The sequence below is a fragment of the Hemicordylus capensis genome, chromosome 6 (assembly GCF_027244095.1).
Source record: "Hemicordylus capensis ecotype Gifberg chromosome 6, rHemCap1.1.pri, whole genome shotgun sequence".
Classification (NCBI taxonomy): domain Eukaryota; kingdom Metazoa; phylum Chordata; class Lepidosauria; order Squamata; family Cordylidae; genus Hemicordylus; species Hemicordylus capensis.
The window spans coordinates 5,121,495-5,147,429 of NC_069662.1; the positions used below are offsets into that span (position 1 = coordinate 5,121,495).

Here is a 25,935-nt window from a genome sequence, read left to right on the forward strand (position 1 = left end):
CAGGGAACAGCAAGAAGTTGCGTCCTTTCAGTTGCTCAGACCAAAGCACCAGGCCTGACCTGACAGTTTTGCAGAGGGCGGTGTTTGTCACATGACCTCCGCTAGCCTATTGGGCGTTTGAACATCGCCGGAGGTGGGCAGCTGGTCTTCTTGAGATTTCCTTCTTTGGCCAACATTCAAGGGTGGTGTGTGGGTCCCCGATAGCCCCAGGATCCCATGTTTGGGAGCCATTGTGGGCTTGAGTCTTGACCTTTGAGTCTCATACAAACCACCCCACTTGTCTGGATCCTGATCCCCCTCCTTCCTGACTCCCCCCACCTAGCCCCTTCTCCCATGGACACCGCCACTCTTCACAGGTGTTTCTTCTAACGGCGAAGCTTTTGGCTCGGGTTATATTTTTAAATGGCAGCATATAAGACGAGCAAAAAGCTTGTTGGTTGGAGGAGAAATCCTCACTTTAAAAAGCGCCAAGGTAGGTGTGCAGGAAGGCTGAATGGGTGGCCTGGAAGTGGTGGGGTGGGCTTCTGTGGGTCGGTGGGACTAGAAGAACAAGGTTAGGCGATGGTGGGGTGTGGCGCTGGCTTCCTGGCACCACCTTATGATGTCATCAGCCCTGTGCCACCCCTCCTCTCCTCCACCCAGGAAAGGTTGCTTTCCCCATGGGATGAGGAAGGAAGCAGGCCCCCAACTATGGCCATTAACCCGCAGTTGCTTCCCCCCCTCCACCCTTGGGTGTCAGGAAGAAGCTGGCGCAGCGGCTGCAGGATGCCGAGGAGGCAGTGGAGGCGGTTAACGCCAAGTGCTCCTCCCTGGAGAAGACCAAGCACCGCCTGCAGAATGAGATCGAGGACCTCATGGTGGATGTGGAGCGTTCCAACGCGGCTGCAGCTGCCCTGGACAAGAAGCAGAGGAACTTCGACAAGGTGAGGGACTCGGTCAAAGAGACAGAAAAATGAGGGGAAACTGTTTACTTCTAGATCTAGACATATATCCCACCTTTCCATTCCAAACAGGACCTTCAAGGCAACAAGCAACCATTATTAAAACTATAACATCAAAATAATACAATTTTGATTTTTTTTTAAATGGGCAGGAAACAGAGGTCAGAAAGAGGAAGAGTCCTCCAGCTCACATTACTCTCTTCTAGCTCTGTTCACGTTATGTCGCTTCATAAGTATCACACCCATCCTTCATTGCTTACCAGTTGTCAGCAACCTGGCCACCTGGAAGGGAAGTCCAGGAAGATAGTCCACAATACAAACTGGGCTGCAGAAACAAAACACGGCTCGGAATAGTTCTCTATATCAGGCTTGGGCTAAAAGCTGTCAACACGAGGGTTGACTAATGTTGTCTTCCAGCGGCTAACAGAAAGCTGTTGACATGCTTTATAGTCCATCTGATAACTCTCAGATGGCAGGGATTCAAGGCTTATCAGCCCTCTGCAAGAGGCATTTACCCCTCCTGGTAGTTTCCAGCTGTGCTCTTCGCCTTGTGACACACCTTTGCTGTGGAGTCAGTGGGGGTTGCCTGCATAGCTCATCTTCTAGTCTGTCTGTCACTGTCTCTGCTGCCTCAGACTGCTGTGCCTGCTCTGAAACATCAGTCAGACCTTCCTCAGCCGTCTCTTGGGAACTGACAGATGGGCTCTGCCCCTCAAGCACCCCCGCATCGGCTGAAAGGCTGTCAGCTTCCCCTTCCTCCTCGCTATCTGAGATCGAGGGTGTGACACCAGTCTGCTTCCAGGCTAGATTCAAGGTTCTGGTGCTCTACAGAGCTGAGAGTCGGGGTACCTGTCGGACCGCATTCGCCCATATGAATCTGCCAGGGCCCTCCGTTCATCATCTCAGGCCCTGCTCATGACCCCACTACTAACAGAGATCCAGTTGGCGGGGACTAGAGACAGGGCCTTTTCAGTTGTGGCCCCTTGGCTTTGGAATGTCCTCCCTGAAGAGCTGTGCCATACTCCCTCCCTCCGTTTTTAAAAAAAACAATTAAAAACACATCTTTTTAAAGAGGATTTATCTGCTGCTTATATCTGATAGGTTCTTTAGTTTTCATAGTTTTTAGCTTTTTATTAATCACTTCTAATTTGAAACTTTTAAAACCTTTGTAATTTTAAATGTGGTTTTAGCCTGGTCTTTTAAATTGTTTTACTTTATTAATCTTTTATTCTACATGGTATCTATTCATTAATGTTGTGAGTTGCCCAGAGCAGTAGTGTACTGGAGGGGTGTGGTATAAATATGTTAAATAAATAAAATAATAATAAATATGTTCAACACCCATACAATCTGTCTACAATGTGCGCATGTTCAGGTTTTTATTTTATTTTATATATGGTCCATCAAAAAATGGCTCAGGGCGATTCACAGTAAAGAAAATCAAACCATTAAAAATATTAACATAAAACTCATGAAAAACCATGTAAATACTATTAAAAGCTAGGCTAAAAAAGTAGGTCTTTACTGCTCTCTTGAATGCCTCCGGGAACAACAGACCTCTTATTGCCATGGGAAATGTGTTCCACAAGTTAGGGGCAGCTCTTAAGAAGGCCCAACCCTAAGTTACCATCAGACAGACAGGTGGAACTGCAGATAGACTTCTTCCGGTGATTTTAATGAGCAGTGGGGATCTTGCAGTTATTCTTACATGATGTTCCGATCTGTAGCCTAAATCGGGAGGGGCCTGTGCCCAGATTCACTGACACCTGTACACACGTGTACAACGTGTTATCCGAAAAGTCTCTCTCTCTCCCCTCCCCTCCCTTATCTCCCTTTTCTTCCACTCCCTCAGATCCTCTCTGAGTGGAGGCAGAAATATGAGGAGTCCCAGGCAGAGTTAGAGGCATCACAGAAGGAGTCTCGGGGGCTCAGCACTGAACTCTTCAAGCTGAAGAATGCCTATGAGGAGTCCCTGGAACATCTGGAGACTTTAAAGAGGGAGAACAAAAACTTACAGGGTGAGTCAGGGAGGAGCTCGGCACCCCTCGATGACACCTTCTTGCTCACTGATTCTTGAGGCGAGAGGAGAGCTGGTCTTGTGGTAGCAAGCATGACTTTTCTCCCTAGTTAAGCAGGGTCTGCCCTGGTTGCATTTGAATGGGAGACCCAGAAGTGCACCTAGGTAATTTTTGAGCCTGGACCTAAAGGCCTTTGGAAGCCCCCCCCCCCCACCTCTGCAAATTAAGCATCATCATGCTCCGCTGGGTGACCACACCACCCAGGACAGACTAAAGAGGATTTGGGGGCCCCCAGGGTGTAGAGGCCCTGGACTCCGGCCTCGAAGTCCAGGGGTAAGAGCACCTCTGGGGAGACCACATGTGAGCGATGCAAGATATTCCCCTCAGGGGATGGAACTGCTCTGGGAAGAGCAGAAGGTTCCAAGTTCCCTCCCTGGCTTCTCCAAGAGAGGGCTGAGAGAGATTCATGCCTGCAACCTTGGAGAAGCCGCTGCCAGTCTGTGAAGACAATACTGAGATAGATAGACCAATGGTCTGACTCAGTATATGGCAGCTTCTTATGTTCCTATGTTGTCAGAGCTTGTCCCTGCTCCTTCCCACTTGGGTCTGAACCAAACCTCCTGCTTCCTTCCCTCCCACAGAGGAGATTTCAGACCTCACCGAACAGCTGGGCGAGGGGGCCAAAAACCTGCACGAGCTGGAGAAGGTGCGGAAGCAGCTGGAAGCTGAGAAAATGGAGTTACAGGCAGCTCTGGAAGAGGCGGAGGTGAGAGAGGCCTAGATTCCTGCCCGCATCCCCTCCTGAATACCACCCTTGCTCTGTCTCTTCTTCCTTGGTTTTCCCTTCCTTGGTGCCTTCTCTTCATTCTTAGGCCACTGATTTAAATCAGTTTAATTGCCATGCCTTCAAGGAACCCTGGCAAATGAGAGTTCTCCGTCAGAGATTACTAGTTCCAAGGCTAGTTCTGCTATGTGACTGAGACAGCCAGTGTTGGGCTCTGTGACTGGGCAGTAAATCACCTGTTATAATTTCCAGTTCGAGTTATTTTACCACCAGGGGTTCCATTTGGATTTCAGGTCCCAGGTGCCCAAATGTTTTGGACCAGCAGTGCCTAAGAATCCCTGCAAAGAACTACAGTTTTCAACATTCAAGGATGGGAAACTGACAGATAAACTCAAAAGCTGGCTGAAAACTGCATCGTATGGTTAGACATTTATAAAGTGGTGAATGGTGTGGAGTAGATGAACAGAGATAACTTTTCTCTCTCTCCCATAACACTAGAATTTGTGGTCGCCTCTTGAAATTTATTGGCAGTAGATTCATGTCAGACAAGAGAAAAGCCTTCATATGATGTATAATTCATTTATGGCAGGGTTCTCAAACTTAGGTCCCCAGATGTTGTTGGACTACAATTCCTATCATCCCCAGCCACAAGGGTCTTCAGCCATTGTGGCGTAGGAATGATGGGAGTTGTAGTCCATCTGAAGACCTAAGTCTGAGAACTGTTGTGTGGAATTGACTGCCACAGGTTGTGATGATGGCCATTAGCTTAAATGGCTGCTAACAGGGATTAGACAAATGCACTGAACCATTGACTAAAAGGAACCTACTAGCCAGTGACTAAATGGAACCTCCATGTTCAAGAGCAGTAGTTGCTGAGGGGGAGGACAGCCCAGGAGGGCTATCCATGTCTTGCTTATAGGCTCCCTGGAAGCAACTGGTTGGCCACTGTAGGAAGCAGGATGCTAAGGTAGATGCACTTCTGGTCTAATCCGTCAGGGCTTTCTTATGTACAGGCCTCTTTGGAGCATGAGGAAGGCAAGATCCTCCGGGCCCAGCTGGAGTTCAACCAGATCAAGGCTGATATTGAGCGGAAGTTGGCCGAGAAGGACGAGGAGATGGAGCAGGCCAAGCGGAACCACCTGAGAATGGTGGAGTCGCTCCAGGCGTCTCTGGATGCCGAGACCCGCAGCCGCAACGAGGCCCTCAGAGTAAAGAAGAAGATGGAGGGTGACCTCAACGAGATGGAGATCCAGCTCAGCCAAGCCAACCGGGTGGCTACCGAGGCCCAGAAACACCTCAAGGTCGCTCACGCCCACCTCAAGGTACTGAGGCGTCTGGCCTTCACCTCTGCCCCAGTGGGCCACGGTCAGGGGTGGGACAAAACGTGAAGATGGGCCCTTGGGCGGGCCCCCTGCCGCCATCTTCAGAGAGGTGGGAGGGGGAAAGCAAAGAGCAAACTGTGGCCCAGCTGAAGGGACCCCTCTCCCTCAGGGACATTTGTTCCCCCCTTGTTCCATTATAGCTACGTCTCTGTGGCCCACAGTTCAAGAGACTCACAAGGTGGAGGCTCACACAACCCACTCAACATGGGGCCAATTCCGACAATGCCATGTGGTTAAAAGGGAGAGGAGCCTGTTGTGGTGACTTTTGTGGGCGCCCCACCGCTCTCCCGGCACATTCCTTTAATGTGCGTTGGGGGAGAATCATCCCAAACGCTTCCCTACACATGCTCATAATGAGGGCCGTGTGCATGGTGCCCTCCTACTAATTTCATGGGCTGGTTCTGGTGGGGGGGGGAGTGGGGAAGTATCGCCCCAGCCGGCCCATGGTAGGAAGGCCGTTGTGAGGAAGGCTGGACGTGCCCCAGAAAAGGGAGACCCAAAGCTCGTTTTGAATGGTTCACCGCAGCTCGGCCCAAGTCTCCTCTAGGCCTGCATGTTTCTCGTTGCTCAGGACAACCAGATCCAACTGGACGACGCCTTGCGGGCCAACGAGGACCTGAAGGAGAACATCGCCATGGTGGAGAGGCGGAATTCACTGCTTCAGGCCGAGCTTGAAGAGCTGCGCAGCGTGGTGGAGCAGACGGAGCGTGGCCGGAAACTGGCTGAGCAGGAACTGATCGAGGCCAGCGAAAGAGTCCAGCTCCTCCACTCCCAGGTGAAGCGGGATTCCTGCTTTATGTGCTACTTCTGAGCAGATTTTATCAGTTACTCAAGGCTGCTGCACGTGCATGAACTAGTCACCCTCACAACGACCCTATAAAGTAGACCAGGGAGGGTTATCGTTCCCATGCTGTAGATGGTCGGCCAAGGCTGCGAGGATGGTAGCTTGCTTAAGATCATCCAGGATGTTCAGACCATTGGATGGGCCAGAGTACCTGCCTTGCAAGCTGAAGGTCCTCCCAGGTTCAATCCCTGGCAGCGTTTCCAAGGCAGGGCTGGGAAAGCCCCTTCTCTCGGAAACTCTGGAGAGCTGCTGCCAGTGTAGACAATACTGGATTAGATGGCGCTAGGGTCTAACTCAGTAAGGCAGCGTCCTATGTTCATATGAGCTAGAGACTTCCACTCTGAATAACGACACACGACACCCGCTTTCCTCATTGCTCCCCATCGGCACTTTGACTTGAGGCTGTTCTACTTCCCACCTCTTCACAGAACACCAGCCTCATCAACCAGAAGAAGAAAACTGAGACGGACCTGTCCCAACTTCAGTCAGAGGTGGAAGAGGCCGTGCAGGAGTGCAGGAATGCTGAGGAGAAGGCCAAGAAAGCCATCACTGACGTGAGTGAAAATGAGATTCAGGAAAGGGGGACGGCTACCGGCAGCCCTCAGGAAAAGTCACACCCCCTAAAACAGGAGGCCCCTCAGATGTCACTCTTCTTTCTCCCTTTCTTTTCCCTCCATTTCCCAGAAATGTCTCCAGAAAGTAGAGCTGAAATGACTTTGGGGAAAGCAAGTCACCAGCAGATTATCTTGTCCTTCAGCGGGTTCAGACAATATTTTACTGGCTCAGGCAACTGCCCGTTATCACCTGGGAGTGGACTCTCTTAATCTGAATGTCCACTCTCTCTGCCATTCTTCTTTTTAAAAAATCCTGCTTGTGTCATTTTTATTTTGTAGGCCTGTGTCAAATCCGATCCAACACAATCTTATCTGGCAGTAAAATTGTTGGGTTGATACGCTGGATTCCCAGATTGTCGGATTGTGTCGGATTTTAGTCAGGAATATCTGGCTTCATATGGATTTCCCATAGGGATCAATCGTTGTAATCATTCTAATTGAAAAAATAAAGTTTTTAGCACGTTTTAATGTTGATATTGGTTTTAATTTGTTTTATAAACAAATTGTGTAACTTGAAAAGTAACTTAAAAGATGGTGTATACAGTAATTATAGTAAACTTGGAGGTGAGGCCCTTCGTTGACCAGGCAAAGTCATTTTGTGTAGCTTACACTTCTAGGAAAGTTCAAGAAATGAAATATATGTCATAGAATTTTTTATTAATGTGCTTGTAAAAAGGAAGTAAAAGGACAGTTTTTAAATGGTAGGATTTCAACTTCAAACATTATTAATTTTATTGAATAATTACCATACCTAGTAAATTTGAATCACAGTAAATTTGAATTTGAGAAGGAACTTCTGCTTCTCTTGGGCATGATGTCATACTTGGAAAAGTATGGCTTTATTTTGCACAAATAACAAACTCTTCAAAATATATATGACAAATTAAATTAGAACAAGCAAGCAGCTGAGGAGGTGGAGATATATTCATGCATTCAAAGAGGAATATGGACTCATGCTCCCTTCTCCTCTCCCAGTGCAAACAGAAGCTAAATAATAATAATAACAATAACAACAGTAATAAAGCACATTATGGCAAAAGGTTTTAAACTTGGATCCATAGATGCTGTAATCTAACATTTGGAGACCCAAGTTTGAAAACCCCTGCATCATGGGATTGTCAGCCTGAAATCAAGATGACCAGGGGCCTAGATCACCTTTCTTATGAGGCAAGGCTACAACACTTGGGGCTTTTTAGGTTAGAAAAAAGATGATTGAGGGGAGACATGATAGAGGTGTATAAAATCTGGCATGGTTTGGGGGAAATTGACAAGAGAGAAATTTTCTTCCCTCTTAGGGCCAACAAGCAGAAGTACTTTTTCACACCACGCATAATGAAGCTATGGAATTCCCTGCCACAAGATGTGGTGACAGCCACCATCCTAGATGGCTTTACAAGGGGCTTAGACAAAGTCATGGAGGAGAGGTCTATCAATGGCTGCTAGTCCGAGGGCTATAAGCCACCTCCAGGTTCAGAGGAAGGATGCCTCTCTATACCTGTTACAGGGGAGCAACAGCAGGAGAGAGGGCATGCCCTCAGCTCTTGCCTGTGGGCTTCTCAGAAGCATCTGGTGGGCCACTGTGGAGGAAACAGGATGCTGGACTAGACAGGCTTCCTTGGGCCTGACCCAGCAGGGCTGTTCTTAGGTTCTTATGTCCATTCTCTCTCTCTCTCTCTCTCTCGCATTTCTCTGTTGTCTCCTGAACGGGGCAGGCGGCCATGATGGCAGAGGAGCTGAAGAAGGAGCAGGACACCAGCGCGCACCTGGAGAGGATGAAGAAGAACATGGAGCAGACCATCAAGGACCTGCAGATGCGGCTGGATGAAGCCGAGCAGCTGGCCCTGAAGGGCGGCAAGAAGCAGCTCCAGAAACTGGAGGCCCGAGTGCGGGAGCTGGAGAACGAGCTGGAGCTGGAGCAGAAGCGCAATGTGGAGAGCGTCAAGGGCATGCGCAAGTGTGAGAGGCGCATCAAGGAGCTCACCTATCAGGTGCCGTGGCTTGGCTGCTGTCCTTCTGGCTGGGTGCTAAGATGAGAACGGGACCCACAGTGCCTCCATGCATGTCCAGGGTGACAAGGAGATGTGGTGACTCGCCTTGGACTGGAGCTGGCCTTGTGATAGCAGGCATGAATTGTCCCCCTTGCTAAGCAGAGTCCATCCTGGTTTGCACTTGAATGGGAGACTCCATGTGTGAGCACTGTAAGGTACTCCCCTTAGGGGATGGGGCCATGGATCAGTGGAAGAGTTTGCATGCAGAAGGTCCCAAGTTCCCTCCTTGGGCCGAGAGAGACCCTTGCCTGTAATCTTGGAGAAGCCGCTGCCAGTCCGTGTAGACAAAACTCTGCTAGATGGACCAAGGGTCTGACTCTGTAGAAGGCAGCTCCCTATGTCCCTATGTAAAGGCAGCAGCAATAGATGTGGAAGGTACAGAGGTCACAGGATAGGACCCCCCACAGAAGATGGATAGAGAATTAGTGTCTGGTCAGGGCCATGTATTTATTTCTTTTCTCTTTTCTTTCATTTACATTCTGCCTTTTTTCCACGACAAAATGCAAGGGGGTATATGTATGAGTCTCTGGTGGTCTCTCATCCAAGCACTGACCAGATCTGAACCTGCTTAGCTTTGGCAAGACTGCTACAACACACATCTTTAGACCATGCCAGGCACCAAGCACGAAGCTGTTGCTTAATGAGGGCTCTCGAAAGAGTCCAAGCCAAATTTTGGACAAAGTCAACTTGGCGAAATGTCAGGCTTCAATTTCTAAATGTTTTCAGTTGCACACAGTGCCCAACTCCAGTTTTGAAAGAAGATTCCATGGAGTCCTTTGGAAAGAAACAATTAAAATGTGGCCTTTGGGGATGGCAGTGCATAATTAATCGGTAGGATTGTCTGCCATGGGATGTGGCGATGGCCACTAGCTTGGTAGCTTTAAAAGAGGCTTAGACAATTCATGGAGCAGATCTATCAATGGCTACTATTCTGATGGCTATAGGTCACCTCCAGTAGGGATGTGCACAAACTAGTTCGTGCAGTCCCGGGAAGTGGGGGGGATCCTTTAAGGGGCAGGGAGGGTGCCCTTACCTGCCTGGTCGCTTTCCCCCCTCCGGTGCTCTCCCCAAATGCGTTAGTGCAGGGCTGCAGCGTACCTCCTTGCAGCCCTGGTGAACGTCACCACGCAAAAGGCTGGCATGCACACATGCGTGTGGTGACGTTCACTGGGGCTGCAAGGAGGTACACTGCAAACCTGCACCAACACTTTTGGGAAGAGTGCTGGCAGGGGAAAGGCATCAGGGCAGGTAAGGGTACCCTCCCTGCCTCTTAAAGGACCCCCATGCCTCCGAACCGGCTCGAATGCCAGACTTTTGAACCGGTCCAGCGCTCCAGAAAAGGAGTGCTGAACCGGTTCGTGCACATCCCTAACTTCCAGCCTTAGAGGCAAGATGCCTCTCAGTACCAGTTGCAGGGGAACAATAGCATGAGAGAGGGCATGCCCTCACCCCCTGCCTGTGGGATTCTCAGAGGCATCTGGTGGGCTACGGTGTGAAACAGGATGCTGGACTAGGAGGGCTTCCTTGGGCCTGATCCAGCAGGGCTGTACTTACAATGATGGGCACTATAGTCCAGCAACATCTGAGAACCCAACTTTGAGAACCCACGGCCTACTGCAACTAAGCCCAAGAACATGTAACTGAAACAATTGTATATTCTTCCCTTGTTTGCCCCCTGCCTCCATCTCCCCTCCCTTCCTCTGTTGTCTATCCTATGTTGATTTCTAGATTGTAAGCTCCTCAGTGTAGGAACCATTATATTTTGAAAAGCACAATGCACTTTCATGGCTGTTGTTGTTGTTGTTGCTAGATACATTTAAGACAATAATATTGAGCATCAATGTGCCAAGCTGAAATCTCTTTGCAACTTGGTAGTTCTAGCTGCATTCATAGTTGAGGATGCTGACAAAGAATTCAAATTAGGAGGCACTGCAATAAAACAAGCACGTTTACAGCAGGTGGTTTTCCCACGACTCCACCAAAAGTACTACTGAGTTGTTAAAATGTTTCATATAGAAAAGTCAATGTGGGGGAAGATATGACTCCCCGCTGCCCTTCTTTTTCTCTCATCTTCAGACTGAGGAAGACAAGAAGAACTTGCTGCGACTTCAAGACCTGGTGGACAAGCTGCAGCTGAAAGTCAAAGCCTACAAGCGGCAGGCGGAAGAAGCAGTGAGTTCCTAGTCTCTGCTGCAGGTTTTCTCCCCGCCTTTGTCAACAGTGATTGCCACGGGGATCCAACCTGCAGTCAGATCACAGCTTCTTACCTTGCCCTGACTCCTTTGCAAGTTAAGATCAGCTTTGCTAAACCTGAGCCACTACCACGCTTAGATTTAAGGTCATTGCATCCTTTGCAGGATAAACACTGCCAGATCTGAGGGCTCAGATCTCGGCCACGCAAGCCAGCCTTGTGGGGTTTTAGCTGTTTTACAAAATAAAGCTTTGCTAAACTGGTGCAACAAGGTAGCTCTGATTTAAAGTCTTGTGAGTAAGCTTTTCAAGACCTGAGCTGCTAATTCTCATAGGCTCTTTGCACTCTCTACAAACCTTTTGTTGAAATCCCAGTGGCCGGGACTCCCACAGGCTTAACCAGGGTGATTTTCAGTTTGGACTCCCTTACAAGTCAAGCAAGAGTTTCCCTCCTTTTTGCTGCCCCACCACGGTCACTGATGTACCACAGGGGCTCCTTCAGGCCCCTTCGCCAGCATTTAAAAAACTCCCACACTACTTCATTCTGGTTTCCATCTCTCTCCCAGGAGGAGCAAGCGAACACCAACCTGGCCAAGTTCCGGAAGGTTCAGCACGAGCTGGATGAGGCTGAAGAGCGGGCCGACATTGCCGAGTCCCAAATCAACAAGCTGAAGGCCAAGAGCCGTGAAGTGGGAGGCAAGGTGAATGCTGCAGCCCAGCAGAGGGGAGGGCGGGTGCGGGGGGGGGGGGTGACTCTAGGGCAACCAGGGTAGGGGGCTGGCCAAGGGGTGGCCAAGAACGTGGTCAGGGGAGTGCGTATTGAATCCAAGACTATCTACATTCCAAGTTCTTTTGATGCTAGAAATCGGGGGTCATCTTAGTCCTCTTCCTCTTTTTTTTAAGGGGCTTGTCTTAAATTCAGAGTCGTCTTGTATGTGGGTAAATACAGTAACTTCCAGGCTGCTTTCCAGGCTAGTTTTCTCTTCCTGTCCAAGACCTTGTGGCAGGGAAGATTGGAGTGGAGAGAGAAGTCATGGCCAGGCCAGCTGAGATCTGCAGGGGAGATGATCCTGCATCCCCCCCCACACACACACACATGGTCTCACCCAGAAGCCCAGTTCCTGGCCCGGAAGGAAGTGAAGGGGTTGGCCTGGCTCCTGGGAGGCTGGAGGAGTCTCCTCCCACCTGGCCGAACTAGCTTCTGCTGCTTGTTCTGGGGTAGAGGAATGAGCGAATGAGGCTTCTTTAAACAGTGGAGCTCCTTTAAAATAATTAATTCGAGCTACAGCAGAATGACTGTGCTATAAAGTTCCAGACTGGTGGATGGGGGAGCAGGGAGTATTTTGCAGGGAGCATCTGCTACTCCTCCTTGGAATCACCCCCTGGACTGGGAGAAGTCCCAGCAACTGCTTGTGAAACACGGCAGAACCTGCTGTTCTATTCCTCGTCTTTCTTTGTTTCCTTTCGGTTTTCATTTCCATGAAGACAAATGTAATATTCTTAATGCTTTTGTCTTCTCACCCACACCTGCTTCAGGCAGCATTTGTGCCTTTATAGGCATTTACACCCATCCTTATCCCCATCCCATAATTCACAAACATTTTTAAAAGTTGCAGGACTGCTCTGAGATTTGGAAGGATGAACAGGTATGTTGGCTCTCTCATAGGCACTAGTTGCTAGGTAGCAGCCACAGCCAACTTTTCTCCAACATATCCAGAACTATAGTGTTTTTTCTCCCAGGGCAGAAAAATGTGCATGTGTTTTCATGGCAGCAAAGGTGATTTCACACTTAAAATGTTACATTTGTCTTCACTTTCACTTTCTCTATCTTTGCTCTTTTATTTCTGTCCTCCCCCTGCGCTTTTCCCTCCCCCCCACTTTCCCTTTCTTCTTCTAGAAACTTCATGATGAAGAGTGAGAAAGTTTGGAATCTCCAAATGAGTTGAAGTGGAGTTTCCTTCCTGCGCCCTTTCTCTGAATAGGATGTTGCATGAATATAGTGTCTTGAATAAAGCTGAGCAGCAAATTTTATCCTACATTTGCCACCTGCACCATATTTGTCCACTGGCTGGATGGAGAGCATAAAATTGCCTCCTTGTACCTTTAACAACCTCACAACAGGCAGACATCCAACAGGTAAAAGTTTTCTCCTTACCTCTTGTACATCTGCCTGTCACTAAGCTATTAAATTCACAGGAACCTTGCCAGGAAAAAGAAGGCGGCGGCAACTGCCAAGAAGGCAGTTTTATGTTTCTTGTACTTCAGAGAAGCCATTCATTCTGTTATCTAGTGCATGCCTTATCTGGGTTTCCAAGCACCTAATACAGAGATAGCAAATTTCTCAATAGCTCTCTTTGGCTCCTGCTGATATTGCGGTGCCCTCCAGCATCAGGCTGAACATTGTGAGGTTAAGGGCTGAAGCTCTGCTCAGGTTTATTTTCCATGTTGCAGCACAACCTGGTGGTCAATGCGAAAAATTACAACCAGTTCCGGGAAACTTAATTTTTTAAGGCTTCCATTTTGAAAGGGGGTGTGCGAATTTGTCACTCACCCTAGCTCCAGTTCCACTTGCTCCTTAAGTGCCCAGGAGGGAGAGATGTCCTCGATCTCTGAGCCCACTGAATTTTGTCCAATTTTGATTCAACAGTGGGGGGATCTCTTCCGTCTTTGAGCTGCTCCTCCATGGTGCTTCTAGTTCCTGTCCAGGAAGTTAAATTGCCTCCCCAGAGATTCAGTTCTTTTCCAGACCTGCAGAGGGAGCCCTTCTGTATTATACCTCCTCTGTGGAAATGCTCTCTCTATGGCCTCTTCCAGACCATAATTTATTCCAACTTCAGCACAATTTCTGACAGTAGAAGTAACAAACCATCCACATGACATTCAAGTGCACTGTGTAAGTTCTTAGCGCCATCTGCTGACAATCCATGGAAAAGATGTGGCTTTTTAATACGTTCTCTGTTGGAAAAGACGCCGATTTTTCAAGGATTGTCAACAGAGGGCGCTAAAAACATAAGAACAGCCCTGCTGGATCAGGCCCAAGGCCCGTCTAGTCCAGCATCCTGCCTTCCACAGTGGCCTACCCAATGCATCTAGGAAGCCCTAAACCAGGAGATAAGACCCTTCTCCTGCCACTGCTCCCCTGCAACTGGTATTCAGAGGCATCCTTCCTCTGAGCCTGGAAGCAGCCTGTAGCCACCATCAAGACTAATAGAACTTGATGGAGGACAAATTCATGTCCTCGATGAATTTGTCTAAGCCCCACTTAAAGCCATCCAAGCTAGTGGCCATCACCACATCCTGTGGCAGTGAATTCCTTGGATTAATGATGTGCTGTGTGAAAAAGTACTTCCTCTTGTCGGTCCTAAATTTCTTGGCTGAGAACGTTATGCAGCTTACTTGAGTGCAGGGTGGATTTGATTTAAATCAAATCGATTTACATCACAATTTAAATCACTAGTCTGCAAGACTAGATTTAAATCATGGTTTTTTACATAAAGACTCATTCTTGCTGGTATAATCTTAATATTTACAACCAGATGAAGGTTTCATTTTTGGTCCTCTTCTACATAGAAAAATTGCCCAAAATAATCTTACAGAAACCTCTGGAAGAGCATGACATTGTGAATGGATTAATGGAATTCATTTACCAAAAAATTTAAACATTGCATATATACAGCCTCATGCTACATAATTAAAAACTAATCCTTATTTCATGATGAATACCTTTGGATTATAATGTATCTTAAATAGAAAACTATCTTTAGATAGATTTTTTCCTCAAAAAAAATTTTATTTTTAAAAATCTGATTTAAATTTTAAAAATCCAATTTAAATCAAAAAAATACTATTTAAATCAAAATCCGATTTAAATTTAAAAAAAATAAATCATTGATTTTTATCCACCCTGCTTGAGTGTCATGTGGATGGCCCGTTACATCTCCTGTCAGGATTTGTGCTGAAGTTGGAATGAATCCTCCTCGGGAGGAGTCCTGTGTCTCTGCCCCTATGTGGAAGCCACATGCTCACCACTCTGCCCCACGGCCCAGCTCTCCCTTGTGCCTCCCCTTCCCCATCCCAGCCCCCTTCCTGGCATTGATCTGCCGGTGCTTGTGTAAGTGCCCGGAGGTCCTGAAGGCCTTGGAGCAGTCTGGGCAAACCTACGGGCGCTCTCCGGTGTGGGTCTTGATGTGGCAGAGGAGAAGGAAGGAGTAGGTGAAGGTCTTGCCACAATCGGCGCAGAGGTACGGTTTCTCCCCTGTGTGCATGCGCCTGTGCTCGGTGAGCTGGGAGGTGGTGATGTTGGCCTTCTCACACAGCTCGCACTTGTCGGGCCTCTCACCCGTGTGGGTGTGCATAAGCTTGGCCAGGACGGAGGAGCGCGAGAAGGTCTTCCCGCACACCGCTCGCAGCAGAAGGGGCGCTTGCCCGTGTGAGTGTGCTGGTGCCTCAAGAGGTCTGAGGAGTGGAAGAAGTTCCTTCCGCAGTCCTCGCAGCAGAAGGGGCGCTCGCCGGTGTGGAAGCGCTGGTGCTGCACGACGTCCCAAGGGCGCAGGGAGGCCTTGCCGCAGAGGGGGCAGCCGTGTTTGCACTTGGCCCAGTGGGTGTGCTGGTGCTGAGCCTGGTGGGACGAAGACATGAAGGCCTTCCCACACTGTCCGCAGGCAAAGGGGCGTCCGCCGGTGTGCGAGAGGGCGTGCCGCTCCAGCTGCGCCAACTGGGCGAAGCCCTCGCCACACTTGTCGCACCTGAAGGGCTTCTTGCTGCTGGGCGTGGTTGTGTGGCCCAACGGGGTTGATGCGTGGAGAGCGTGTGGTCATGGAAGGCCCACAGTAGGCAGGGGAACTTGGCTTTGTCCCACTTGTGAGGCTGATGAGGGGGGGCCGGCTTTGGGCATGCTCAGGAAAGTGGGGTGGAACCCCCCCCACCACAAAGTCATTCAGCCCGTGGCAAGCCCTGCAAATGAGAAGGGGGGATGAAGAGGGTAATGGAGGAGCATAATGGCAGCCGTTGTGTGTGGCATTCGGAGCGTTCCACAAGCAACGTGAGTAGCAAAGGACCCCCATGAATGCGTCTCTCACTAAATACTCTGCGGTCAAGAGTGTTGGTTGCTTACTTGGCGGAAGTTGGTGAAGTTGCTACAAGATTGGGCTTGGGCCAAGAAGTTCTGGGTTCAAGTCTCCCCTATCATGAACGGAATGGTAGGCCTCAGGCAAGCTCTTCTCTCTGGAATAGAGGGATTGCTGCCCCAAAGGCCAAAATAAAACATGTCTGAGGCATTAACTACTTAGCAAGAGTTAGTGAAAGTCAGCATTTCTCCACGCTTTTTTCATTGGACACACCTATCTCCTGGGACACACCTGTCTCCTGGGCCCTGTGTAGGGATTCCACCCCACATCCTCTTCCTTGATCCTGGCCCCCAACCCCGCCCCCTTGAAGAAGACTGGGCCTGCTCTCCCTTAGAGCAGGGGTAGGCAACCTTAGCTCCATGGGCGTAACTATCATAGGGCAAGGGGAGACAGTTGTCTGGGGGCCCACTGCCTTGGGGGGGAGGCCCAGAGACAAGTCACATGACTGTTGGACTACAACTCCCATCATCCCCTGCCACAGTGGCCTTTGGGGATGATGGGATTTGCAGTCCGACGACATCTGGAGACACATTTGAGAATCCCTTGCTTAATACCCTGTCAGGGTCCCTGACTACAGACCCTGGGGGCATGACTATAATAGGGCAAGGGGAGACAGTTGTCTGGGGGCCCACTGCCTTGGGAGGCCCCCCAGAGGCAAGTCACATGACTGACTCTCCGCCCAGGCTTCCTTCAGTTGTATTCACCCTCCAAATTGATGTGAGTGTGAAGACCTGGAGCAACCAGAATAGCATGTCTTTCTCTAGCACCATTAAATGACTTGCATGATCCACAATTTACAAAACCAGGAGGACTGGGGTGGCGGCGGGGGGCGGGAGGAGTCAGTGGCAGGAGGGCGGAGCAGCCCCTCCCTTCCCTCCCTCCCTCCTCACCTGCTGCCTGGCTGTGCCTCCTCCTCCTCCTCGCGAGCTGGGGCCGGGGCTGGCTTCTGGGTCGCCGCCTGCTGCAGTGATGAAGCCGGGTCCGACTCCTGCCTAGCACAGCAGCCCTGCCCAGACCCCCGCCTGCCCCCCGCCCCTCCGTCACTGGTAGCAGCACCCCCCACAGCCCTCCCCGCAAGCCTTCATCCCTCCTCCTCCTCCTCCTCCCCTCAACCTGTTCCCGAGCAAACTCCTTCTTTCAGTCTTTTCTCAGTTTTCTTTCCCCCTTCCCCCCCAACACACAGAGGCACATGAAATGTCCCCTTTACTAAGCAGGGTTTGCCTTGGTTTGCATTTGGATGGGTGAATACTGTCTGCAGTAAGATATTCTCCTTAGGGAACGGGGCCATCGCTCGGTGGTCTTGGTGGGGCATCTCCTTGCCTGCAGAAGGTCCCAGGCCAGAATCACTCCCAGGCGGCTTCTGCAGAGAGGGCTGGGAGAGACTCCTGCGCCTCAAACCTTGGAGAAGCCACTGCCAGTCTAGGCAATACTGAGCTAGATGGGCCAAGGGTCTGACTCAGTAGACAGGAGTCTCCTGTGCTCCTTGCCACCTTTCCCCTCTGACTTCCTCTTCTTGCTTTTCTTTTCCTCCCCCTTCCATTGCCCCCATCCAGTATCACCACATTCAGTCTCTTCTGTTGGGGAACCAAAAAGATTGTGCAGGCACCTCTTCAATGCATTTGCCCCTGTGCATTCCCATGCGCAGCCATGCACGCACATGCAGGGATGCTGCCCACCTCCCCTCTCTCTTGCATGCACACTCACCTACACATACACCTCACATACATGCAGTCACAGCACATTAAGCATTTTTTTCACTGTTGTGCTTTTATGCACACCTACATTCCTGTGCATGTCCGTTGTCAAGCCAGCTTCCTCACACAAGCATTTGTGGATACTCACACCCTCACACAACAAGTGTATCCAGACCCCTGCATGTTGCATACTCACATTTCTTCACACACCCTCACGTACACCCAGGCGCTTTCAAATTCAAGCACGTAGGAACATAGGAAGCTGCCATATATGAAGTCAGACCATTGGTCCATCTGGCTCAGGATTGCCTACACAGACTGGCAGCGGCTTCATCAAGGTTGCAGGCAGGGATCCCTCTCAGCCCTACCTGGAGATGCTGCCAGGGAGGAAACTTGGAACCTAGATGCTCTTCCCAGAGTGGCTCCATCCCTTGAGGGGAATATCTTCCAGGGCTCACACATCAAGTCTCCCATCCTAAGCAGGCAGACCCTGCTTAGCAAATTTGCTGACACAAGACCAGCTGGAGATTTGCCCACAGACGCACTCACATATTTGCACACACAATCTGCCCAATGACTCACATCCTTTCCTATAGCCCTACCTGTGTATCTTCATGCACACACGCATCACCACACACACACACACACACACAGAGGCATATAAAAGCCACTCGATCACATTAAAAGCACCTTTAATCTTGTCTCCCCAGCAAGTTAAACACAGAAATCACCCACGAGTCCGAACTGTGGTAGAAACACTCCCTACCCCCCCCCCCACCCCCCAACTCCAGTTTGGTGAGTGGGGAGCACATAAAGTGGGTGGACTCTTCTGGAGCTTCAAAGTGGCTCTTCATTGCCACGGAGGGTGGGATGGGTGTGGGAATCGCCCTCTGGGTCACGGCTGGAATAATGTGGGGCCTTTGGGTCAAGATAGTGGCGCACGGTCAGATCTTGGGAGAAGCGGGTAGGCCAGGGATGCAGTGGCAGGGCGTTCAGGAGTGATTTGTGGAGGGTGGCAGCGGCAGCGGCAGCAGCAGCAGTGGCAGCTCTGTGTGTGCGTTGCTTTCGCCAGCAGGGGGCGCAGGTTCTCTCAGCCGAGATCTGGGTCTAAAAGAGAAAGGAGCTTTCACGTCATTTATCACACCCAGGACAATCCCCACCATCGGGCAGTTTGGGGGGCAGGCACCACCACAGGGCGGCCAGTAGCCAAGGATCAAGTTTATTATTCGAGTCATATAATTGGAAGGGACCCGAGAGGCCTTATAGACTAACTCCCCCCCCCCGTTCAGTGCAAGAAATGTACTTTGGCCACTTGCCACGACGGGGAGGGAGGTGCCCTTTGGCTCTTCTGCATCAGGGCCCTGCTTGCGACCCCCACGCCCACCGTGGGGAGATACCAGGATCCCACCCACCCGCTTCCTTCCTTGCGTGCTGCACTCACCCTGGTCGGGTCCCATTTCTGCTCTATACGTTTTGTAGGCATCGAAACAGAAAACAGCAATGAGGATGAGGCTGAAGACCTGGAAGGAGACAGAGGAGGGCAGAGAATGACACACACCGCAAAAGCCGGGGGCAGGGTTGATCGGGGGCAGGATGCAGACTCTCAAATATCCCCGGTCTGTTGCGGGGAGGTATCTCAGGCCTGGCCAGAGCGTTCCTGCTGCCCATGTCCGGCCAGGAACCTGCGAGCAGGGGGGAGAAGAAGCCACACATCTGGCGCAGGGCATGCCTTTGACCACTGCCGCCTGTGGTGTCAAAAAAGGGAAGGAGGAGTCCACCTGCTGGAGGCTGTGGCCAGGGAGGGGGGCTGCAGAGGGCGGCAACTCACAAAGGCAGAGACAGCAGATCCCTCGTGACTGGCAGCAATGACCGCAAAGGCCACAACGATGAAGACGATGGCGGCACTGATGCAGCGGAGGAAGTCCTGTGCAGGGAGAGAGGAGGGTCACCGCTGGGGCCTGAGCTACGGAGGGGGAGGCCATTCCCCGGGAGCAGCGATGTTGCCATGCTCAGGATCCCAAAACGCAGGGCAAGATCCAGTGCCCAAGACAGGCAGGCAGCAGGCCGGCCGGAATGGGTGCAGCTGGCCAATCCATTCCAGGACCAGCGGCAGCGTGCAGGCAGTGGGATGCACTTCAAGGCACTCGAGCGCTGCTCAGTCAAGTCCAGCACCTCGCCCCAAAGGGCAACCCCAGGGCACCACTGTGGGGTGGAAAGCTGGTCTTGCGGTGGCAAGCACAAATCGTCCCCCGTTTCTAAGCAGCATTTGCCTTGGCTTGCATTTGGATGGGAGACTCCATGGGAACACCGCCTGCTGCACGATATCCCCCTGAGGGGATGGGGCCGTACAGCATCTGCTCGCATGCAGGAGGTCCCTGGTTCAGTCCCTGGCAGCATCTCCAGGTAGGGCTGGGAGAGACTCCTGCCTGAGACCTTGGAGAAGCCGCTGCCAGTCAGTGCAGGCCATGCCAAGCTAGATGGGCCAATGGTCTGACTCGGTACAAGGCAGCTTCCTATGTAAGGAATGGGGCTTTAGCTCAGTGGCAGAGCCTCTGCTTGCATGGAGACAGCCCCAGGGCCAACCCCTGATGCTTCCAGGTCGGCCCGGGAAAGACCCCTGCCGGAAATGGTCTGATCATTCAGGCCATTGGCCCATCTAGCTTAGTATTGTCGACTGGCAGCAGCTTTCCAAGGTTGCGGGAAGGAGCCTTTCCCAGCCCTACCTGGAGATGCTGCCAGGGATTGAACCTGGGACCTTCTGCATGCCAAGCAGATCCTCTACCCCTGAGCTACAACCCTGTCCCCAGCGGCCTGGCTTTCTGGCCCGTTTGGTCTACATGGCCTGTTACGAAAATATAAGCGGCTTTGGAACAGAAGGGTCATCTAGGCCAGCATCTGGCTTTCCACAGTGGTCAGCACCCAGAAGTATGTATTGTATGTATTTATTCGATTTCTATACTGCCCTTCCAAAAATGGCTCAGTCCGGTTTACATAGAGAACTAACGAACAAATAAGATGGCTCCCTGTCCCCAAAGGGCTCACAATCTAGAAAGAAACACAAGATAGACACCAGCAACAGTCACTGGAGGTCCTGTGCTGGGGGTGGAGAGGGCCAGTTACTCTCCCCCTGCTCAATAAAGAGAACCGCCACGTTAAAAGGTGCCTCTTTGCCCAGTTAGCAGGGGTGAAAGCCAAGCAGGGGATGAAAGCAATAGCCCTTACCCCTAGTCTTTGGTATACAGAGGTCTGCCATTGCTGTACTGGAGGCTCAGTTTAGCTATTCATGAGTCATCACCATAAACAGATGTGACCTCCAGGAACCTGCCCTAGATGCTTTTTAAAGCACCTTTTGGAAGACGTTTATGGAAGAGCCAGAACCCCTTCTCTGCAAGCAGAAGGCCCCAGGGTCAACCTCTGGCAGTGTTGTATCCCAACAAAGAGAGGTTCTTTTCTGGGTCAGTAGCCAAAACACTTCACCAGCCGAGAAGGATTATAAAAGGCTTTATTTGCTCTATAGTAGCAAAGGTCCTGGATAGCTAGTGCTCAAGTCCAAGACCCCGATCATTTATAAGCATGGCATTGCACCTCCGGGTAGGGCTGGGAAAGACCCCCTGAGCCTGAAACTTTGGAGCGCCACTGCCCGTCCGTGTAGACAGTCCTGCGCTAGCTTAAGGCCCCTCCCTCCATTGCGACTACGTTGCTCACTGACCATGCCAGCGCGGAGTGAGAAACGGAAGAGACGCGTTACGCACCAAGCAGGGCCAGTTGATGCGGGTCAGGCGCTCGTGGTAGTGGGTCGCCCGCAGTCCCAGGAACGCCAGCGTCACCAGCACCTCCAGCAGGGCGGCACCCATATAGGCCGAGATGGAGGCGGTCAGCAGCAAGAAGACCAAGAAGCAGAGGCCCTGCAGGGGCAAAGGATCGGGACCTGAGCAGCGAAACAAATCTCCTTGGGGGCCAGGATTGCCTGGATGGAAAGAATGCCCCCCCCATGGGGATGCATGCCCGGGCACCCCCTCCCCTGCTCCCCCAGTCCTTTCTGGAGCGCTCCATGTTGGCTGACCCCACCTGTGTTAAAATCACACCTCCTTAATCTGCATTCATTATCCCAACTTGGTTCCAGACTTGATCTCAGTGGTGCATTCTAGAAATTGCCCTGTTGAAAAGTTAGTAGAAACTCTGCTTTTTTCAGACACGTGGTAAGAAAGGGTGGTTGGTGTGTCCCAAATCCAAGGAATTCATCTGTGCTGAGTATTCTTGAGAATTCACCCCAGGAGGCCTATCAGCAGCTCTACCTACAGCAATTGGTTCCCCCCCCGCCCCTAATTTCCCCCCACCATCCTTTAAGGACTAAATCTACAGGGTGTGAGATTCTTCCCAGCCCTTAGGCCACCCCATAACCCACCCCCATGGTCCTAGCCCAGAAGTCACCCTCTTCTCCTCTGCACATTTGGGGTAAAAAGGTGACCCATCCAACCCGCCACCTGAGAGGACCGAGAACAAAATAGCAGGGAAATTTGGGGAGGCAGGCTGGGAAACTACTAGAAAGGGGTGGGTGGGATGGATCTAGGGGGGGAAGGACGGGAAGCAAGCAGGAAGGAAACACTGAAGAATGAATGAAGAGAGAAGGAAAAGGGAAATGAGTGAGGGGATGAACCAGGAAAAGTGAGCAAGGAAGGAAGGAGGGGAAGTAGATGAGGAAAATGAACGGAAAGTCCATCCAAGTGATCCAGTCAAAGGTGGCGAGGAAAACTTGAAGAAAGAGGCAAACGAGAAAAGCAACAGCCGTCTGGAGCAAAAGGAAAAGAGGGAAGGGAGCGGGGGAGAAATGAATGAGTGTAAATGAAGGGAAGCAGGAGGTGGGGAGAAGAAGGGGATGGAAAAGGAGGAGGAGGAGTGGGGAAGGGTCCGGGGTCGGTTACCAGCTCTGCCCCCATCAGCACCCCCTTGGGGGAGCGCAGGAAGTCCTTGTCCAGTGCAAAGCCCTGCAGCCCCCCGGCTGCCTCGTCCTGCTCCCCCATCCTGCTGGCTGTGCCGGAGGAGAGCGCTGGGGGGGGATGGAGGGAGTGAGGAAAAGCCAACGGAGAGATGAAAGGGGGAGTCTGTTCCAAGGCGGCCTGGCAGCCAGCCGGATTTCCAGGCCAGAGGCGGGGAAGAGGAAACCAGGTTGGGGAGAAGGGGCTCTGGCCGAGAGGAGAGGAGAGGAGAGGAGCAAAGTGCAGGGGAGGAAGAGAAGAGAGGGGATGGGGCAAGGCAGGAGCAGAGGAGGGCGAGGAGGAGGCAGCACAGAGGGAGAGATTGTTCGCCGCCCTGCTGCCCAGGGAGAAGGAAATGGCCCTGGCCTGTGCCCACAGAGTGCTCCTCCAGTCCCAGAGCAGGCCCCGTGGAGGACCAGGACCTTGCAATGGCAGGCAGGCTCTCTCTCTCTCTCTGTCCACCTGCCCTTTTGCTCTGGCAACCCAGCCCCGGACAATGAGGGATTGTCTAGTGGGGCTAGGAGCGGCCGGCCCCAGAAGAACAAGCTCCTGATTGTCTGCTAGCTGGGAGGCCAGAGGGAGAAGTGAATGTGGGCCACATTCTCCCCCATGGCCAGTCCAGCTGCTTAGGAGCGAGCGTGGGTGGGAGGAGAAGACGAGAAAGACCCCAAAGAGCCAACAGGGGGCATTAGTGAGCCGGGGCGGGGTTGCCAAGAGCACAGAGGACAGAAATGCCACTTTCTCCCAGCACAGGTCTCTGGATAAAGAAGACTCCACATGTTCACACACATTTCCTTGAAATATGTGTTTATTTATATTGTTATTGAAAATAGAAATAAATAGAGCAGGACTTTTGGCTTCTTGTAACCGCCAACTAAATACAGAGGATCTAATACAGACACTGCAAGAGGTTAGGTCGAAAGTGATCTTGAGTCGTAAATAAGGGTGGACGAGAGCCGGGGTTCCCAAACTTGGATCCGCAGATCTTGGTGGGGATGATGGGAGTTGTAGTCCAACAGCTTCTAGGGGCCCAAGCTTGGGGAACCCCTGGCTTACGCGGAGGAGGCAAAGTTGCTCCTGGAAAGTTCTTTGCCCTTCATTTTGCTTCCCCCATTAAATATTTTTTTCCGAGAGTTGCCACCTTTTTTGTGTTCTGCTCCTGTGTCCCTAACAACAACCTGCCTAATACACAGAAATTAAGCAACATAAGTTTTTTTTCTTGGTATGGAGAACTAAGGAAGGCTTCACTTACTACACAGAAGCAAGGCCCTGAAGCAAAGCCAGTGAAAAAAAGATAGCACTTGATTAGGGTTGCCAACCTTTTTCTGGAAGAGCTCCTCTGCAGGCAGATGTTCATCACTAAGGAGCAAGCCTCCATAGCCAGGTCATTGTTATACTATACGTGAGGTTTTTCCCCCCTCACTCTGTGGTTTGGGGCGGGGACATATAACTACCTGTGTCCATTCTTAGCATTATTATTACTTTTTTTTTTTTAAGGAGGAAAAATCCTACCTTGACCCAATGACTAGCAGGGACAAGCCAAACAACCGTAACAGAGGGGTGCTGTGCAGCAGGCCTTTTCTAGAGTTGCCCCGGGACTCTGGAACGGGCTTCCTAACAAAATTAGAGTTTCCCCTTCTCTGAATGTTTTTAAGAAGGACCTAAAAACATACTTGCGTCATCAGGCTTTTGATTTATAGTTTTAAAGCTTCGGTTTTAGAGTTTTTATTGCATTTTAACTTGTAATGGTGTTGATGTTTTAATTGGATTTATATTGTGAACTACCCAGGGACATAAGAACAGCCCTGCTGGATCAGACTCAAGGAAGCCCATCTAGTCCAGCATCCTGTTTCTCACAGTGGCCCACCAGATGCCCCTGGAAGCCTACAGGCAGGAGTTGAGGGCATGTCCTCTCTCCTGCTGTTGCTCCCCTGCAACTGGTACTCAGAGGCATCCTGCCTTTGAGGCTGTAGGTGGCCTATAGACCTCCAACTAGTAGCTGCTGATAGACCTCTCCTCCATGAGGTCCTTTTTTTGTATGGGGCAGTATATAAATGTACTAAATAAATACATACATAAATATTGGTAGTGGAACTGAAAACTTTGTCCTTATTTTTCCGTATCTACCCGAGCAGGATAAGATTTTGCAGGGACCTGCAAAAGTGGGACAACCTCTCCCTCATATTGTCCTCCCAAACCTTCCAAAAGTTGCTGCATTGTAATCGTTTAGTCAGAGGTGCAATGGCATCAGCTCAGGCTAGTAATGGCTCAAACGTTCTATCACTGCCATGATTCGCCGGGTTCCAGCGCCGGAAAGTTCTGTGCTGGGGCTGATGTGGACTCATAGGCTGGCCCCGGTGCTGTTGAGGGTGGGCAGTTGTGCAGGCAGAGCTTCTGCAATGATACCCATTGCAGCGGGGGGCGGGGGGCTGCCTTATGAGTCCACAGCAGCTCCTGCGTGGAGCGTTCTGAGGTGAGGATGCTGTGCGTCATGCTGGCCACCATGCCCACTTGAATAAGGAGCTCTCAAACAAGTGTGCGGAAATAACTTGCTGCATCCTTCCCAAGATGCACGCCGGGATGTAGCAATCGGAGGCCTGTACCGCTGGATGACGTCCCTAAGCAGGGTCCTCCCTGGTTTGCATTTGAATGGGAGACTATACCGCCTTGAGATTGAACAGGAGGCTATACCGCCTTGAGATTGTTCTAGTGAAAGGCAGTATAGAAATTGAACAATAAAATACAGAAATAAAATATATGTGAGCACTGTAAGATATTCCCTTTGGGGGATGGGGCCGCTCTGGGAAGAGCACCTGCATGCTTCCAAATTCCCTCCCTGGCAGCATCTCCAAAATAGGGCTGAGAGAGACTCCTGCCTGCAGCCTTGGAGAAGCCGCTGCCAGTCTGTGCAGACACTGAGCTAGTAGATGGACCGATGGTCTGACTCAGTAGAAGGCAGCTTCCTGTGTTCCTATGAGATACAGGGCTGGGGAAACTTTATCTGATGAGACTTCTTTCCTGTTATGCAGATGTTAAAGGTAGAGGAGCCCTGATAGAAGAAAAATGGGCAGGTTGGGTGACTGCAAGAAACAGAAAAAGGTTCACCTTACAGTTCAATCCAAGGGTATCTGAATTTAATGCAACACAGTAAAAGGCCCCAACAAAGTCACCTCACTTTCGACCACTGTGGCTCAAACTTGTCTCCATAACACTACAAAGCCTGTAACAGCACAACCAATTTCTGAAATACTTTGCAATATCTTACTTCCCCCTCAAAAGACTGGTCCTCAGAGACCCCTGAGAGGTCATGACACCTCA

The 25,935-nt window shown here is 50.8% G+C and overlaps 2 protein-coding genes across 2 annotated transcripts in view; one reads left to right on the plus strand and one right to left on the minus strand.

Annotated features, from left to right (window-relative positions):
* The window catches only part of LOC128330567 (myosin-6), a 46,532-nt gene extending 33,675 nt beyond the window's left edge, over positions 1-12,857 (plus strand). The window contains exons 30-39 of the mRNA XM_053263640.1: positions 740-923; positions 2,794-2,959; positions 3,601-3,725; positions 4,757-5,065; positions 5,697-5,900; positions 6,398-6,523; positions 8,296-8,571; positions 10,708-10,803; positions 11,388-11,522; positions 12,719-12,857. Of these exons, the coding sequence (XP_053119615.1) occupies positions 740-923; positions 2,794-2,959; positions 3,601-3,725; positions 4,757-5,065; positions 5,697-5,900; positions 6,398-6,523; positions 8,296-8,571; positions 10,708-10,803; positions 11,388-11,522; positions 12,719-12,739 (1,642 nt within the window). The 3' untranslated portion in view covers positions 12,740-12,857. The remainder of the gene's footprint in view (positions 1-739; positions 924-2,793; positions 2,960-3,600; positions 3,726-4,756; positions 5,066-5,696; positions 5,901-6,397; positions 6,524-8,295; positions 8,572-10,707; positions 10,804-11,387; positions 11,523-12,718) is intronic.
* A 5,459-nt stretch (positions 12,858-18,316) lies between these two features.
* Positions 18,317-23,088, minus strand: CMTM5 (CKLF like MARVEL transmembrane domain containing 5). Its single transcript, XM_053258749.1, has 5 exons — positions 22,564-23,088; positions 21,394-21,546; positions 19,470-19,565; positions 19,083-19,161; positions 18,317-18,748 (listed from the first exon to the last, which is right to left on the minus strand). The coding sequence occupies exons 1-5, from the start codon at positions 22,660-22,662 to the stop codon at positions 18,732-18,734; spliced, it is 444 nt and encodes a 147-aa protein (XP_053114724.1). The 5' UTR covers positions 22,663-23,088; the 3' UTR covers positions 18,317-18,731.
* Between the last annotated feature and the right edge of the window lie 2,847 nt (positions 23,089-25,935).